Consider the following 19,046-nt stretch of genomic DNA (forward strand, 5'->3'; position numbering starts at 1 on the left):
CATATTTTGAAAACTGCTTTTATGGAAACATGATAAGTGGAAGCAGCAAGTCACATTTAATCCATATGATTTAAGATTTTATTCACTACCAGACATTTTCTAATGATAACATTTCAGTGATTTGATCAGATAAAATTCAGAACTCCTTTGTTTAAATTTTTTGGACAATTATTCTCTGGCATGGATCAAGCATTTATAAAAAAGGGGGACAACAGGTACAAAGGTTTAGCTAAAAATCTTACCACCTCTGTCCTCTGTCTTATCAGAAGGGAATCAGGAGATTTATAATTCTGGAGGAGGAATCCAAACCATGCTTAGTTGATGAAAAACTACATATCTTAGAAAACAAAAGCACAGATTATTAAAATAGAAAAATATGCCATGCTTTTGCTTGTTCCACTCCAATACTCAATTGCTCTAGAATAACAAATCTCTTGACCCATAGGCTAATAAAGAGAGAAAGTAAATAACGCTGTGCCGAGTCATGCTGAAAACTGTTTTTTATTTCAGACTGTTTCTGTGTCCAATCCCAGGAGGGGATCTATACAAAGTTGTACACTTTCGAATAACTGATATTGGGGTCAATATGTACATGAAAGAGGCAAAAAATAATTATACTTCTGTCTTTGTTCCATTTACAAGTGGGGATATTTTTAGTGATCAAATTTGTGGATACAACGAAATACCTAAGGGCCAGTCATCTATCCAGAAATTTCATCCAGAATAATCTTGAAGAAATGAGGTCAAACAAGGTGACACATGAAACAAGGTAAATCCACCCTAAGGTAATAGGGTGAAAAGCACAAAAGGCAAAAATGAAAACTTTATCCCAGAGATAAAATGAACCTGGACTGCAGATGGTTGAGGCAGCTGTGGCTGATATGATTTAATTATAAGCTTATGAATTCCTGTGAGAAAACAGTAAATAAATATATTTAATTACTCTGATATTCTATCTTCAGGACAAATACCCACATAAAGTAGACCATTCAGAATGAAACTGATTAATTCTCTATTTTTAAAGTAGATATAATTATTTAAAATATATTTATTAAAGATTAAATCCTATCTCTCCTAGAAGTATCTCAGACTATAAATTTTTTAAGGGCAATAACTTGGATCTCGATTCCAAGCATGCAGGAGGTGATCAGAGTTAGGGTGTTCCAGATAAAAAAGGGGTGGGGATGCTGCCAGCTTCACTGGTGACAGCTATACTGCCAGCTTTGTGCATTAGTGCACTCTCAGATAGATTTTCATCTTACCTCAGACAGCCAGGCCCAGCCCGTGGCAGCCTGCACCCAGGCAGAAGTCTCTTCCGAGAGCTGAGCCTTTCCTACTCAGGAGAGATGGACCTGGGCCGGTCTCTTCTTGGGTGAGGAACCAAGCAAGGAGCTCACTCTCATTGCCCTGTGTCATGGGAACTTCTGAACTGATCCTGTGTGTGTTCAGGAGATCTAAACTCAACAAGGGGTCCTCTTTTCTGTTTCTTCCTTTCTCTCTGATAATATGGAGTCTGAGGAATGGGCTGGATGGATAAGAAAAGTTCATTTATTCATTTATAACTAAGAAAAGGTGAAGTGTTATCCTTCAACAGTGTAACTCTTCTACCAACCTAGCAGATTACCAAAGCCTGCAGCCTTAAATCTACTCTCCTGCACATCCAATTTTGGAAGACTGTAATCTCTTTCCTATCTCCATAGTTTATCTTTCTCTCTCCTGGTCATTCATATAACCACACTGTCTGAATCAGGCAGGATTTATTTTCATGGTCAGAGGCAGCAGAGTATGGACAGAACACACTGGACTTGAAATTTCGAGACCTAATTTCAAGTCTCTGCCACTGTTACTACACAAAGTCGTGGTTAAAAGATCAGGCTCCAGTCAGACTGCCTAAGTTCCACTTAGACCTACTGTATCTCTTTGCCTTTCTGTCTCCTTATTCATAAAGCTGGGTTAAATAATGGTATCCACATATCACAGGACTGTCACCAAGATTTAAGGAATATATATGCACAGCATGTGACCAGTAACTCATGAGCTCAGGCAAGTAATTTCATCTCACTTTTCTCATCCTAAAAATGAAAATATCTGCCCCTACATATCCATCTCTTAATCCTTTAGCAATTGTCAAGAGCATTAGAAGGTATTTTGATTATGGGATATTAGTTTTTTTTTAAATAACCCTATCACACTGGAAATGGCAAATACAGTTACTCTAATATTTACTATTAAAAAGATTGTTCTGATTGTATTTGGCATATGAAAAAAACACTGGACTGGAAGCTAGAAGGCAGACTCTGCAACTAATTAGTAATAATATATCTCCGCCTTCCTGAGTCTCATTTTTACAATCCTTCAAATAACGGAACAGGATGATATAATCTCCAAAGTTCCTTCTAGCAATATGGTTTTCACCAACACCAAGAATATGAACAAATCTTGAACTGTGTGAACAAGCTTTTCCAAGGGAACTAAGATATTACTCTTATTTGTTTTTAAAAGAATTTCAGTTTAACTAAAGAAAAATGAAGCTAAGAATATGTTTTCATTATAACACCAATCCTAAAGGGAAAATGAATTTTATGCCCAGAAGATGTCAGAATAACCAACCAGCTCAAAAGCTAGAGGAACTAAAGTTCAAGTAGGAACTAACCTAAACAGCAAGTTAGGTGGAACTTTTATACAGCAAATGGGAAGATTATATAATAATGAATTGCCAAAGGCAGAATTAAAACTGACATAAGCCAGCTTCAAGAAGGAAATGCACAAACCTTCTCACAGAAGCAAGCATGTGCAAAAGCGAGGTTACCCCTTAGAGGTGGCCTGGGGAAGGGAAATCAAAGCCGACTATTATTTTTACTCTGGCTATACAGCAAGATGAAGCTGAATAAATTTAGATATTACAAACTGCTAACAACAGGTTTTTCATTGACAGGGCCAATGTGACTACTGACTTCTTCCATCATTGAGAACTTCAGCACCTAAGCCAAGTCTCTCCCCCACCAACTCCTGTCATTTTTAGTGACATTATTACCTACATAGACCACCCTCCTCACACCCTGGGGCCTCTCAGTTCTCTAAGCTTCTTCTTAATGATCTTTCCTCAGTTCTATCTCATTCACACTCCCAGGACATGCCTTGAAGTCTGGCATCCCTACAAATAGCTTCACTTCCAAAATCACAAATTCAGACATACCCTCTCCCACTACGGTCTCCTATCCTTGTCAAAGAGCTTCCCACCCCATGAACAATTCTTTCACCTGTGAACTCTAATCCACTCACCCTCCCTCTTTATTCCTACCTACCACCCTCTTATTTTCATGTCTTCCCCTAACTAGGTTTAAGAGTTATCACCATCATCACTCTCTGGCAATTCTCTGCAAATCCCCTGCCCTCTCCCCTCCAAAATACCCATCTACAACTGGAGAAAACCAATCATTCACAATTCTTGGACTTGAGGATGTCTCTAAATAGGCATTCACTCATTATTCACTAACTCACTCAACAGATATTCTTCTGCAGAACAGGCAATGTATAAAGCCTGGAGGTGGGGAGACGGATTTTTAGTAAAACAGACCCAGGAACTGCCTTCATGGAGTTTATATCTATTGGGTTGGCAGGGAGGAGAGATGTAAGTAAACAAATGTATCAATTTTAAAAAGTATGCTCTATAACAACTTTTGTGGATTCAACATCCCCTATAATTTTCCTCTCTTCTTTCTCTAGTAGCTTGCTCCCCCATTCTCCAATGACTTGGACATTTTACCATTATTCTGCAAATCTCCCATTCCCTTTGCCCCTCCATTTCTCACTTTGACTTAATAGCCCTGCCCATTTTTTTTGGAAAATGGGTGCCAATTGGCAGGATCCCTCATCATCCCCAACAAAATCCAGCCGCCCACATGCTAATTTTTCCTGCCTCAACAGCTTGCTCAAATGTTCATGTTCATGGTCTTCTCAAGCACCAGTCTTCTATTTGTGTTCTGATCTTGTCCCTTGCTACAGTGTCAAAGGCATTGCTCCTTTAATTCTCCTCCTGACGTCCAACATCACCAAGCTTTCCCTCTCTTCTAGACAACTCCCTGCAAGGAGCAAAATCTCCTATTCAAGAAATAAAAAGTAAAGCCTTCCTTTTATCTTCCTCTAGGTAACAGCCTCATTTGTATGCTTTCCTCTATATAGATAGGTTTCTTCAAGTAATGTGTATCTATTGGGTTGGCCAAAAAGTTCATTCGGTTAGTGAATAATTGTTCAATAAAAGTATTGGTGAAAATAAAAAATGTGTCTTTTATTTTTACTTAAAACCGAACAAATTTTTTGGCCAACCCAATACACCAGAGTTTTCAACCTTGGCACCTTGATCCAAACCACCAGTATCTCTACTCTTTCCCCACAACGGCAGAGTGATCACTGAACCTGTTTAAAACGTTGCAATGATTTTTTTTCCATTACATTAAGAATATAACTCAACCATTTAACCTGGCCAGCGAAGCTCTTCAGGACCTCGCCCTGCCTACCACCTGGACCGCTTCTCATATCTCACACTCTCGACCCAGCCTCCCAGCCTCATCTCTCTTCCCTGAGCATGCAAAGCTCCTGCCTCGGGGTCTTTGTCTTCACAATTTCTTCTGCCTAAAATGCTCTCAATCCCTGACCTTGGAGGATCAGGGCTGGCTTTTTTCCCCTTTTCATTTAAACCTCAGCTTAAATTTACTTTGTCAGAGAAGCCCTTCCTGAATACCTAATCTAAGATAGCTATCATGTCAATTCTATCACATCAGTTCTCTGCATAAAGCTATCAGACATTTAAAATTTTGTTTTATCTCCCCCTCCCATCATCACAAAAGGATTTAAGGGTGAAGGGAGCAATTTGTTCACTTTTGTATCCCTAGCACCTAGAATAATGCCCTGCACACAGCTGGTATCTGATAAATTTGTGGAGCTGATTAGAAGACATGATGCAAGATGTATCCATTTTATGAGAAAGCAGGTTGTGCCTCAGCTGCTAGACATAATCTTTTCAAAAATCTATCCTGAAAAATCTCGTTTTCAGAACTCCAGTAAAAGGAGAGCTTTTAACAATGGCTTACATTCTCATAGCATTATCTAAAAAAATTTTTTTAGGAAACTTTTCTACTAGAATGTAACTGAAACAGGAACTAAATTCAAACCCAAGGTTGCAAAAGTAGAGAAGTATATAGGTGATCTTAATGGAATTTGCTTCCTCAGTCTAAGAATTCATTCTATTTGTGGAAATATAGTGGTTCAAGTAGTCTTTGTTAAATGACTGACCCCAAACCTCTCATGCATGACACACTCCTCTCTACTCCCAATCCTGGTCTACTCCTGACTAAGCAGGGCTCAGTTAAGTTACTCACAATAGTTCCTGAGGGAGTAATTGTACAATGTTTCCAGCTAGGAAGACACAAAGTAAATGGTAAATATTCTAAACTCTACAGTTAGTCATACCATATGTTATAAAACTCCATTCCAAAAATACTGTGAGGTAATTTCTGGCCATAGTGAAATAAAAAATGTATTATGCCAGAAGAGTCTGTGAATCTGCCAATGAAAAAGGTGAAAACATTTCCTTTAATCACTGGCACAAGTAAAAAGAATATGGTGCACTGAATATCAGAATATCTTTTAATTAAAAACTGGTGGCAGATTGGGAAATTTAGAAGGAACTCAGACAGGTTATCTAGTCTAGTTTCCTTTGGAAAAGAATGACCTAAAACCATTCTATTTAGATGACAGTCTGACCTAATTGTAAAGGCCACTGGTATAGCTCAAAATACCATTCTAATTTTTGTTATTGTCCATGACTCTTTCATTTTGTTTCTATTTACTCAAATGGACTTGGCTAGCTCTTGCCATATGCTATTGACATCAATTACACTGAAGAATGAGCTTGGGTTTTTCCCTGGCCATTCTATCAACATTCGGCAAACACATTAAGTGGTCTCTCCAGAATCTTGTTCTCAACCATTCCTCTTACACAGTCAGCTTTGGTATCATCAAATTATAGTCCAGACACACATAGCATATAGCCTGCTCCTGAGAGGGTCCTCCTCACTGTTAATATGGAGATACACACAGGCAGTATTTCAAAAGTGAGTTTCTAGACTTGTTAGCTGGCTCTTACAAAAGAGTTTTCTATTTTAAAAAAGTATAAATGGTGACAGAGTTCCCAGGCTGGTCTTAAGGCTATCTACAAAAGATTCTAAAATACTCTATAGTTCTATCTGAAATTAGTAGAATACATGTCTATTAATATACTAGTCAGTAGACATTTAAAAATAAGATTAAATGACAACTTTAAAATTTTCTGTTGAATGCTAGTGTTTAAGTAAAATAAGTAGATCTGATGGAGACTACTGTAGATCTTGAAGGGAACTTTTCAAGGTACTTTCAAGACCTTTAGAGCAGGGGTCCCCAACACCCCCGCCATGGACTGCTAGCGGCCTGTTAGGAACTGGGCCATACAGCAAGAGGTGAGCGGCGGGCGGGTGAGCGGAGCTTCAGCTGCCACTCCCCATCGCCTGCGTTACCGCCTGAACCACCCAAGCCCCCACGCCCCCCGCGGAAAAATTGTCTTCCACAGATCCAGTCCCTGGTGCCAGAAAGGTTGGGGACCGCTGCTTTAGAGGCTGAAAAGCTTAAATTTAATATTGTATGTTGTATTTTATCAGAAGACATAATTTTGCCCTCTTGGGTGAGGTTTTTCCAAAGTATTACTGTTACTGGATTTCCCTGGTGGCGCAGTGGTTAAGGATCCACCTGCCAATGCAGGGGACACAGGTTCGATCCCTGGTCCGGGAAGATCCCACATGCCACGGAGCAACTAAGCCTGTGCGCCACAACTACTGAGCCTGCGCTCTAGAGCCCGCGAGCCACAACTACTGGAGCCCATGAGCCACAACTACTGAAGCCCGTGTGCCTAGAGCCCGTGCTCCGCAACAAGAGAAGCCACTGCAATGAGAAGCCCACGCAACGCAACGAAGAGTAGTCCCTGAGTGACTCAATGAAGACGCAACGCAGCCAAAAAATAAATAAAATTTAAAAAATAAAAATAAATAAAAATAAAAATTCTGCCTGTTGAAAATAAGAGAACAGATTCTCCCCTCCCCTTCTGTTAAAAAAAAAAAGTATTACTGTTATTATTAGCTGTAAACGGGAGCCTTCTTGGTTCATATGAAGAGAAAAATGGAACAAAGGGAAACACAAGTGGAGGAGTCAGACTGAAAAAAGAAGCAGATAAGAATTGCTCAAGTAACAAGGGAAGGGAAAAGGGAAAGGAAGAAAAGGAGTGTAGAATAGCTATACTTAAAGGTTTATTCCAAGATGGAGTAAACTAAACTGTAAGCAGAGAAACAAAGGAAATAGTAGGTACACTTACACGCACAAATAATTAAAACTGAAGGTAAAAAAGAAAGGAGGGTGGTGGGAAACATGGGGGCCAACAGGCCCTTAGCAAGCTACCAGGTAAGAATTCTGGCCAAGGATTGCTTGGTGGCTTTCTAGAACAAAACACAGGAAAAGCATAGACTCAGACAAAGATGTAGACAGGACACTCAAAAGACATGCACTTGCCATATGTTTTTAAATATTTACTTTTATAATAAAAGGGAACTTACTGCAGAATATTTGGGAATTACAGAAAAATGGTTTTAATTCCCTTAACAGCCATGGATAACTATAGCCAGTATTTGGCATTCATACTTGGAATTTGCGTGGAAAAAATTATTGTTACACTATATAATGTTATACATTTTCCTGTGTGTTCCATTATTTATTTATTTATTCATTCATTTATTTTTTGGCCGCACTGCACGTGTGACTTACAAAATCTTAGTTCCCTGACCAGGGATTGAACCCAGGTCCCTGGAAGTGACAGTGCCAAGTCCTAACCACTGGTTGGCCAGGGAATTCCCTCCTATGTGTTCCTTTAAAGATGGTGTTAAAATATGAGTAATGGTTGTGAAACATTTTGTCCATTAAAATGTACCACAATTTAACTACTTTATTATCAACTGGGTGATTTAGGTTGCTTCCAACTTTTACGTTTTAAAAATAACACTGCAATTTACATACTCTTGTATATAAATCTTAGTGTACACCTCTGGGTATTTCCTTATTTTAAGTAAAATCACTCAAAGGATACAAAATTTTATCAATATATACTGTTAGGTTGGCTACATCATAATAACTTTGCCAACAATGTTTAACCTGCCAATTTGATAAGTCATATATTCTCTTATTTTTTTAATCTGCATTCTTTGGATTAGACACAAAACCATTTGTATCCTATGCTTATCGATTATTTTTAATTTTTATAAAAAATTGCTCCATGTGACCTCTGTATATATGAGATCACTCATTTTTATTTCCCCACACAGCAACTGCAAGTCTTATCTTTGACGGATAAAAGCTCTTCCTTAGTAGATGAGCACACGTGTAACGACTGAAAACTGTGAATCTGGAGAAGTATGGAATATGGCAGTCTCTGTAGAAACTCCTCTGCATATAACATAATCTTCATGGGCTGGGCATTACTTCGGTTTTGAAAGAGTATTTGTAAAGTCCTTACGTTCACCTTCACATCTCTGAAGCTTTGTAAAGACTATTCTCAATATGTGAAATACAATTCTTGTAAAAGCCTATCTCCTCCATATACTCTTTCTTCCTCAACTGAGCTGCTAATTCACACTTCTCCTAAAAAGCAAGGAAATGCTGTCACTAAAGCAAATGCAGTATTTTGTATGTGTTGACTTTTTCCTCCCAACTAGTGAAAGCCTTACACAGCCTTCCTAACTATTGGGTAGAATGCCATATATCATGTATTCTGAGTATTTAATACATTGGTCAATATCAAACATACAGAGTTCATTTAATTCCATTATCTCATTTTCTAGAAGAGGAAACAACAGTTCTGATAAGTATCATTCTCACAGTCAAGGAGAATCAGGGCCAGAACCATTCTTTCCCACTCTTTCCTGAACCAGTCCACTGACCAATCACATTCGCCTAACTACACAGTGACACACCCAGCAGCACTGCTAGCATTCTAGGAATGTTTCTGAATGAAAAAGATAAAAGTCTGTACTTTCAAATAAATCAGAACTTAAAGATTCAAATATAATTTACATCAAAGCAGTCTCTCTGGAAAACAATGCAAATATTTCAATGACATTACAATTGATTAAAGGAGTTTTATAATTTCCTTTTGACAGAGCCCATAGGGCCAGTTTAAAAGAAAACATAATCCTTAAACTTAAGTCACTTTCACAACCATATTTCATTTTAGATTTCAACTGATGTTACTTTGTTTTCAATTCATCTTATTCTCTAGAATTAAATGACCTTTAGCCATTTCAAAAATTTATATCCAGCTTCAAAGCATCAAGATTTGCCATCACTCATGATATTCAAAGAGAACGTAAAATTCCAAAAGATGAGCTTAAGATGTTTGGAACAATGATGGCATTGTAAGAGTAAGCTCATAACTTCCCCAGGAGTCTGTTTATATTCCTTCTCTTTCCACAGAGGAGTTGAGGGAGTTTATTGCTATTTGGGGGTAAAAACTTACTTAAAGACGTAAACTGTTTCTGAAAGGACTTTTGTAGTTATACCTCATGCAATCATGTAACTACTGAAAACTCTCTAAAACTGTATTTGGAGTATATACCAAAGATGAGCCTGTCAAATTACATTGCATATACACTTATATATGCATAGAAAAATGTTTTAAAGTACATTTTTATGCACTTTATGCAAATAATGATATCTATTGAGGGATAGGACTATAAGACATTTTAATTTTTCTTTACTTTTGCTCACCTGGACCTTCTCACATTCCTACTGTGGATATGGAGCATTTATACAATTTAAAAAATACATAGTAATATTAAACAAAAAAGTATATACATATACATTTTAAAATTCCAAGAGCTAAACATTAAAATACTTAATCTAAATTTGCACATCTCAAAATTTGGCTCAGAAAGAAGGGTATGCCTGCCTAGATACTATAGAGGCAGGGTTTAAAAAGAGCAGTGAAGTTGGATTTATCTTATCTCCTTGCCCTTCTGTATAATTCTGCAACTATCTATACAATTCAAAAAGGAATCTTTGCCTATTCTACATGAGCCACCACCTCTCAAAATGTTTAACGCACATTCTAACAGTAATTACATTGTTGACGGCCTGAAAATGGGTCACCCCACACAACTGATTAAAACTCTCTTATGCAATCTTCCTTTGGAGGAAACAAGGACAGCTTGTACAAATATTTCAACTAGATCTACTTCCCTAAGAGAATATGGTACACATTTGCAGGTATTACCAAGTTCTAAAAGCACACGGAAAGGCAAAGGAAAAATTATAAAGAAGTTAAATTTGCCTAGTCATTTGTCCTAACCAATTTCATGTTACATCATTAATTTAAGAAAGTACAGAGGCTTCTGTTGTGTCATTAGTTAATAAACAATGTCTGAAGTTTAGATATTTACACTTTGAAAGTTATGATGAAATAATTATATTACCTGGAAATATATGTTAAGACAAGACTTGAGAAAAAACTACATTTCTACAGGATATGTAATTGCATTTCTATAGGTTCATTGTTAGTTTCAACAAGCTATACTGTTTCCTTTCTGACTAGGAATCTAGGGTAACAAAACTAGATTTACCAAGCCAATTTTTAGTCTTTAAGTAAATAGGTATGTATGAAATATATTTGAATGAATTTACATGGTTTGGACATTCTGTTTGTAAAGGTTTAAAGATCATACCACTCAACTACATAAAAGTTTTAAATGCCTATATAGAAAGAAACACCCTAAAGTTAAAAGACAAATGGGGGATAGGGAACCAATGTGACACAAAAGCCCTCCCGAACTGAGTGAAACCTACATTCCACCACACTGGAATGGAACTGAGAAAGGGCTGGTGTCCCAAGTATGCTAAGGTATTAAGTCAGATACATTCAGGGATTGTCTCAAAGATTCAGCACCTCACAGCACTCTTCCTACATCACCAGCTGATAACTCTAAAACTTGGAGGCCCTTATAGTAATTCAATTATCCATAAAGTATCTTCTCAATTACTGAGTTTAAAAACTCAACTTTAGGGCCCTTAAGAGGAAATCACCAGTTTATTCTTAAAATGAGCACTAAGAATCCCAGTCTAAGAAGCGATTATAGATACTCTGTAGTATTTTTATAGCATGAAATTCTAAAACATATAAAGTAGCTAGATGTCAGGGGGCTAGGCCGTTGCATCTGACTGGGAATTAGCCTGTGACTATTCTAACGTTCCTGCATTATTTATCCGAGACAGAAATGTGGGGGCCTAGAATCAAAACATATAGCTCAGAATGTCTTTGGTCCACCTCTTTTAAAAAACCCTTTTGGGGTGGTGGGGCAGTCTAAATTCCAAGAGTTCTGGCATTAGCTCTGAAGACAAGCCCACAGCAGTAGCAAGATATCTGAAACTAACAATTCTGAACATGCGGTTCAGTGTGACAGAGAATGCTCTAATACATTCCAATTTTATCTTCTTCTTCCTTCTTAAAATTGGTCAATATTTTATAGCATTTTAAAATCATCTACAGAATGAAATTTTTAAAAGTGGGCTTAAGTTAGCTAAGTTACTACCATTCTACAGTCTCAAATTATTTAAAGGTTATCAATCTTCAATCAAATATACCTCTATAGCATCTGATGCTAAAATACCTAAATTGTCACTAAATGCCTTAATAGGGGTAATAGGTTAATATCAACAATTAGGGCAGAAGATGAAGGTGAGGAAAAAAATACCCTTTATACAACCCCACTGAGGTTTCTTCTCTACTTCCTTTAGCTGTTTAGAGGGCTAAAAAGATTAGGAATGCAGAGAATGGCAAAGGGTACCCAGAGTTGGAGTGAACAAAAGTAAAGTAGGATATACACAGGATTTTTAAATGGCAGAATTAGAATAGGCACTGTAAAATATTAATTCCAACAATCTGACATTTAAAATGAGATTTAAGATGTTTATTATTTTACTGCTAATAGCCTGAATGGACAGTGGGTCTTAAAATTGTTTAATCTGACCCTGACAGAAAAATCTAGAGTTATAGTCATTACAAGCATGCAAAGGGTATATTTAAACATTTTCTATCACACTATGGAAGTACCCTCCCCACCAAATTACTAATTAACCTAAGCCAAAAAAGGAAAAAATTCAGTTAAGTTAATATTTCTGGAATTAATGATCTCCCATAAAACGTAGGATTTTTTTTTTTTTCCATTTCAAAACTCTCTAAGGAGAGAAACTGGGTAGTTACATACCTATAGATGGAGATTTGAAAGGGTATTTATCAGGAAGATCCACTCTAACTTTCCATACTCCACCTTCATATGGTGCTGAAATAAAAGCAAAAAAGTTAAACATTAGGATTGTGCCTCCAAATCAGAAGATAAATCTGAACGTAAGTTAAACATTAAATCCTAACCTGTTTTGAGAACCTTGCAAATTAATTCCTTCAAGAGTCAGGGAACTCTTATAACTAACTAACTACTATAACTAGTAGGTACTCTATGTTCAATTATAATACTTTTCTTTAAAAAATCTAGAGTTAGCAAAGGTTCATTTTCTCCCCCAAATTTACCTGATTCTTTAAAGTATCAAACACTGTTCAGTTATTTGGTAAGTAATAGCCTACTGTCTCAATCTATACCATGCTCACCTCACCCCCAAAAAACAACAAAAAACATTTCCACAAAACCCAGAATTCACAATTCATGTTTAATACTGTCACACAGAGATAAAAGAGAAAAGCATATAAAGTAATTATGATAAGAGCAAGATTTCCTCACTGCTTCTAGAATTAAATTAAATTTACTTTTCAAAAACTACACATATCACCATCTCCCTTGATATTCTGTCTATTAAGGAATAGAGTAAAAGATTGTAATAAAAAACACATACCAACACATATACTTACTTCCTTGTGGTCCATAAAACTTCACTACAAATTCATTGAGTCCTCCTAGGATCGTAACCTCATGCTTACTCTCGATGCTAAGGTGGAAGGTAAAGGAAATTACACAGGCTTTATATTACCCAGAAGAACTAAAGATGGCTTCCTCAAGATATGCCATTTAAAGTGTTACCAACATTTTATAATGAAAGCAATAAAATATAAAACATGAATAATAATTCTTGTAATTTAAAAGGCAATATACGCTCTTGTGAAAAGAATATGAATGAGCTTTAGATTCAGAGAAGCTGGGGTTCAAATCCTAGAACTGCCATATACTGAATTTGAGCCTAGACAAAATAATGTAAACTCACTCCCTGAGCCTTTTGTTCTCCTTTGCAAATCAGGAAAACACCACTTTACAGACCTCTGTGAAGATTAAATGGGTTAAGTATGTAAAATGTGTAAGACCACATTGTATATATAAGTATGAAAAATAGGCACTTAATTTTAGTTTTTCTCCCCTCTGTACTGTCCCCACCCCATCCTATCCCCAATGACCCTTTAACATAAATCCAGCATTCCCTTTAGTCAAATTCAAGCACTCAGCAAAACACCGATTCTCCTGAACTGGAAATGCTGTGCTCCTAAAATTACACATTTACTCAGGAAGTCCCCATAATTTTCTCCCTGGCTTAGAGAATAATCAAAATAACTAGTGATATAACCTTGCTATAAGTAGCATTGCCAAATGCAAAAGACAAGCAAAAAAAAAATTTTTTTTTTTAAATCTTATCTGTAGTATTTATTTTCACCTACTCTTTTCCTCCCTCTTTTCCATCCCCTTGAGACTGGCCTCTAGGTTCTTATGTGCTCGGGGTTGGAATCACAGAGCACTAACACTTCTGTGTGCCCTTCCTCAAAAATTTACTTGTCCCGAGACCCACCCCTTTAAGGTACTAAGATTTGATTATAGAAACCAAACCAACCCACATCAGCAGAAGAGAGGGCTACTGGCTTAATATCTGTTTTGTCTCTGCTTTGTAGTCTAACCCAATAATGACTCTACTAGAAAAATTTTAGATGGTGGGGGCTTTCGGGAGCTCTCAAATCCCACTGTAACCTTAAAAAAAACCACCAACAACAACCAGATATGACAGACTGGTCTCATCTTTCTCAACCACCAGTGCAAATTACATTTTAATTATGTGTACTATTATACAAAAGAAAAAAAGCCAAAGGAATTTTAAGTGATCTCTTAAATAGAGAAAAATGTTAGTTTTAAAGGCTTGAAATTAAGTATTTGGCTCTCCAATCCTTTGTCCTGTAGGCCACAGAACAGAGGCCAGGTGTATTTTTGGCAAAGTCCTTGCTCAAGAGCAATGAACAGTATCCACTAGAGATATTAAATAATAAGATAATTCAGCCTATTTGATCTCATTCTTTTTGAAAACTATTTTAATAACATGCACACTGAAAGGATTCAAATAGTATCCACATTGGAAAATTGGCTTCATTTCTCATGGTCAAACGAAACATGCATGCATGCTTTGGTGTACTAAATTCTTCCTGGCACCTCCTTACAAAATATTCCAAAGCTAATGCTAATGTAATAAATTAAAGTACATGTTTAAATTGTTTTAAAACAAAAACAACCAAAAAAGCTCCCTTGTGTTAGTAAAAGTCAAATCTAGTTACAATAAACAAAGTTAATTACAAATAACTAAGTTCTCAAAAAAAACAAACAAAAAAAACCTTGGGGATAAAAGGCTTTCTTAAGAATGACACCAAAGCCAGAAACCACAGAGGGAAAAATCAGCAGATGCAAGCACAGACACACATTTAAAACTTCTATATTATAAAAAATAAAGTCAGGACAAAGGACAAACTAAAAAGAAAAGACCAGAAGAGCCAAGTTGAGAAAATTGAAATTAAGCCATAAAAAGTCCAACTCATTAGTTTAAAAATGAGATATTTTCCACTATTAATTCATAAAGATGAAAGAGCTAGATAAAACCCAGTGTTCAGTGGAGTATAAATTGGTATTCCTGAGGACAAATTTAGCACTATACTACTTAAAATGAATTTACTCTTTTACTCAAATTTCACTTCTTTCAAGTTATTTTTAAAAAAACAAAAAACAGACACTGCTGGTGGGAGTGTGATACGGTTTCAACCACTTTGGAAAACTGTTGGCACGGTAAAGCTGCACACATGCATGTCCCACACTCAGCAGCACTATTCCCAGTAGACAGGAATAGCTATGTTCACCAAAACACGTTTAAGAATGTTCGTATAGCACTACTTGTAATATCCAAAAATTAGGTTACAACCCAAAAGTTCATCAACAGTAAAAAGGATAAATTATGGTACAGTCACCCAACAGAATATTACACAGCAATAAAAAATTAACTGTACATGTAAATGGATGAGTCTCAAAGATATTACAGTAAGTGAAAGAAAGCAGATACCAAAGAGCACATACAATATGATTCCATCTACACACATTTCAAACAGGCTAAATGAATCAAGGTGTTAGAAATTAGGATAGTGGTCACCCTCTAGTGGGGCCTGGTCATTGGAAAGGGGTTTGAGAGGGACTTCTAGAGTGCCGATTACACTTTTATTTACAGTTCCATTTATCAATGAGCTACAAAAATGATTTGTGCACTTTTTATACATATGTTACTATTTAATAAAAGAAGTTTACTAAATATAAGACTATCTGATACATGTACAGATATTTTTTATTTAAATTTTTAAAATGAAAATAATTTAAGTATTTATCAATAGGAAAAAGAATTATAAGCCATTTATGCAACAGGCTGCTACTAGTGTCTATTATTGTTTACTAGTGTCTTCTCCCCAACCAGAGCTCCTCTAATGTATGTTTCTGTTTAACTTGGGGTATCCAGAAGTAGTCAAAATGAATACACTGTAGTACCACATATAAAGATATCTCAGACATTAAACTAAATAAATTTGCAAGGATAATAATGAAGTAAGGTAGAGGATTAAATGAGTTTAACAAAAGAAGTCAAACTAATTTTACAATATAAGAATCTGTAAAAGCAGCATTCCCTATCAATCAGACCTAACTTGCTATGAATGACACTAATCTACAGCAATTACTCTTAATCATTTAAAATTATAAGTTATCCACATGAATGTCCCCTCTTGAAAACTGAAGATATCTTTTCTATCTTTTATGTAGATGCAGTTAAGTCTGGGTTTCTTCCATTTTGTGATCTGTTTGGGATTTAGTCCATGCTGTTACCTACTTTTCAAAGAAGATTCTCCTTTTGAAAAGGTAATGTGAAAATGAGATTAGAAATTAATGCTCCAAACCTCCTCTTTCCCATGATCCCTGGTATAACCCACATTCCAGATACACTGGGTCTGTCTTAAATTACACATTATACTGTAAATTAAAGTGTTATTATAGTCCATTTCACATGAAAAGCTAAAAGTAAACTGAATGAAACCTTTAAAAACTTCTACCAAGTTGGTAAAATGAAGAAGCTGTACTAAATTTATGCTGCCTTGGAGTGGTACAGACACTAAATCAGATGGAAAAAAAGAATTTAAGTTTAGTTGAAAGAAAAACACTGCATTAAAAATAAGCCATTCCATCACCATGAATTTACCCACAAAAAATATAAAATTACTTGACTACTGTTACCATGTATATTTATGGTAGAGGCCACGAGTTTCTTTCTGCTCCCTGCTGCAAAGTCAAGGGCAAGGAAGGCAAATGAGAAGGCAGGTTACAATGACAGGTTACAATGATCTATTTCTGAGATGTGCTGGTCAGGCTAGTAGCCTGGTGGGAACTCACTAGAAGGTTCCTTCATTACTTTCTCACTTTCAAAGCTTGAAAATATAAAATATCCTTCAGATACTGTTCTGGTAAAAATATGTTAAATAAACCCATAAAAATCACATTTTACTCACCTTTAAGTTATTTGTAAAATACTGCTTTTTACTTACTTAGCATTTCACTATTAAGAAATGTCAGCATTTTCAGTAGAATAATGATTAACATTCCCAGGAACCCAAGTTCATTTCACTTTTAAAATGCCAGCCACCCACCAACTTATTTTCCCTGAATGGCATTATGATTACACAATGTAATATTTAAAGGTTAATGCCAAGCCGTCAAGAGATAACTGACATTCTTGGCAAAACGTGTCTGTCGGGATTTTAGAAATGATTTTTATATACTTCTGGGATTTTCCAGAAAGGGAGCCAAGGGCTAAGCCTGTTAACAGGTCAAGGATTCATACAGCATTGCTTCCTAAATTTGCTGATAGTGAGTCTGTAAGATAAAGGAAGGTGGCCTCCCTGAGCTGTGCCCATGGCAGTAAGGGACTAGGATAAAGAACGGGTTGCTTCTGTGCAGAAGGTAAAAGCAATTTGCGTGGGCTTTCTATCCACATGTTCAGACCAGTCTGCTTAAACTCTCCTTGAGATTAATCACATCACGAAAGTTGAAGAAACTGGGCAACCTTCACTACCTAGTTTTCTTGATAAAAATATGGTATGTCTACTAATCCACTAACGAACAAAATATCACAAAAATAATACTGTGAGGGTTATGTTTATAAAGAAACCTTCTCCTTTAGAGATATAAATTGAAATATTTACTAATTAAAATGTAGGTCCAGGATTTGCTTCAAAATAATCCAGTGTGGGAAGAGTTAGGAGAGAGAGGTACAGAAGATAGGACATTGGTCCTGAGTCAACAATTACTGAATCTGAGTGATGGGTACATGGGGTTTTCATTATATTTTTCTCTCTAGTTTGAATTTTTTCGTTATAAAAGTTCTGAAAAATTAATGTAGTCAGTTATCAGAACTTTAGCATTTAACAAGCATGACAATTTAGAAGAACTTAGCTACTGCAGCTCTCTTAAGAGCTTATGAGGGACCTTCTCTGGTGGCACAGTGGTTAAGAATCCACCTGCCAATGTAGGGCACACAGGTTTCAGCCCTGGTCCGGGAAGATCCCACATGCGGCATGCAACTAAGCCCATGCACCACAACTACTGAGCCTGTGTTCTAGAGCCGGCGAGCCACAACTACTGAAGCCCGCGCGCCAATAGGATTGTCTATTTTGTTCACTGCCATTTCCTAGCGCCTAGAAGAGTACCTGGCACACAGTAGGTACCCAATCAATATGTATAAAATGAACACATGAATGAAGCTGTAAGGCAGGCATAGACTGAGGCTGCCAGTCTGAGATCTAAGGATAGATTTAGGTTTGTCAGAGAGATGAGGTGATACTATTAAGGGCAAAGTGGAACAAAGATGCTAAGTTCAGTTCTGAACATGCTAAATCTGAAGTATAAATGGACGAACCAAGAGGCAATATACTGTAAGCAGCTTGGGAAACTTGCGATTTAAAAGGAGTTACCTTGTAAACTGCTTAACTTGGAGTTTGTTTCTTAATCTCTAAAAAAAGGGGGGGGGGGCTTTACTTTGGGGAGGGGTTACTACCTCACAAACAGAATTGTTGAAGATGAAATGATCTATCTACAAAGGTATCTACCTGGCTCAGCGTCAGACAGAACCAGGAATTCAATTTTTTTAACATAAAATAAATACACAAGCTGACTAATTTCCATGTGACTAAAATTTACTTAAGCAACACTTTTTTTTTTTACAATATCTAAAAAAATTAAGTTTCCTTCTATATCCTTAAGCCTTTCTTTTTTTTTTTTTTTGTGGTACACGGGCCTCTCACTGCTGTAGCCTCTCCCATTGAGGAGCACAGGCTCCGGATGCGCAGGCTCAGCGGCCATGGCTCATGGGCCCAGCCACTCCGCGGCATGTGGGATCTTCCCGGACCGGGGCACGAACCCGTGTCCCCTGCATCGGCAGGCGGACTCTCAACCACTGCGCCACCAGGGAAGCCCCTTAAGCCTTTCTTCATGTTAAGTCATCATTATGAATAATAGTTGCTATACAGTACTACAAAATACAATGATGCCCTTAGGAACCGTAAGGGATATACTTATTTCCTGAAGTAGAAATTTCCCATACTCTTAGGCTGAAGGGATTGGCAGGTTCTTTTCCTAGTT

At 36.8% G+C, this 19,046-nt stretch overlaps 1 protein-coding gene across 4 annotated transcripts in view; it reads right to left on the reverse strand.

The window, feature by feature from the left end:
• UBE2H (ubiquitin conjugating enzyme E2 H) overlaps positions 1–19,046 on the reverse strand; it is a 101,562-nt gene that overhangs the window by 31,224 nt on the left and 51,292 nt on the right. For all 4 annotated transcript variants that reach the window (XM_073809934.1, XM_073809933.1, XM_019924049.3 and 1 more), the window contains exons 2-3: positions 12,989–13,065; positions 12,333–12,407 (exon numbers count right to left, since the gene is read on the reverse strand). In XM_073809934.1, the coding sequence (XP_073666035.1) occupies positions 12,333–12,407; positions 12,989–13,065 (152 nt within the window). The remainder of the gene's footprint in view (positions 1–12,332; positions 12,408–12,988; positions 13,066–19,046) is intronic.

This window comes from Tursiops truncatus, chromosome 9, assembly GCF_011762595.2.
Source record: "Tursiops truncatus isolate mTurTru1 chromosome 9, mTurTru1.mat.Y, whole genome shotgun sequence".
Lineage (NCBI taxonomy): Eukaryota > Metazoa > Chordata > Mammalia > Artiodactyla > Delphinidae > Tursiops > Tursiops truncatus.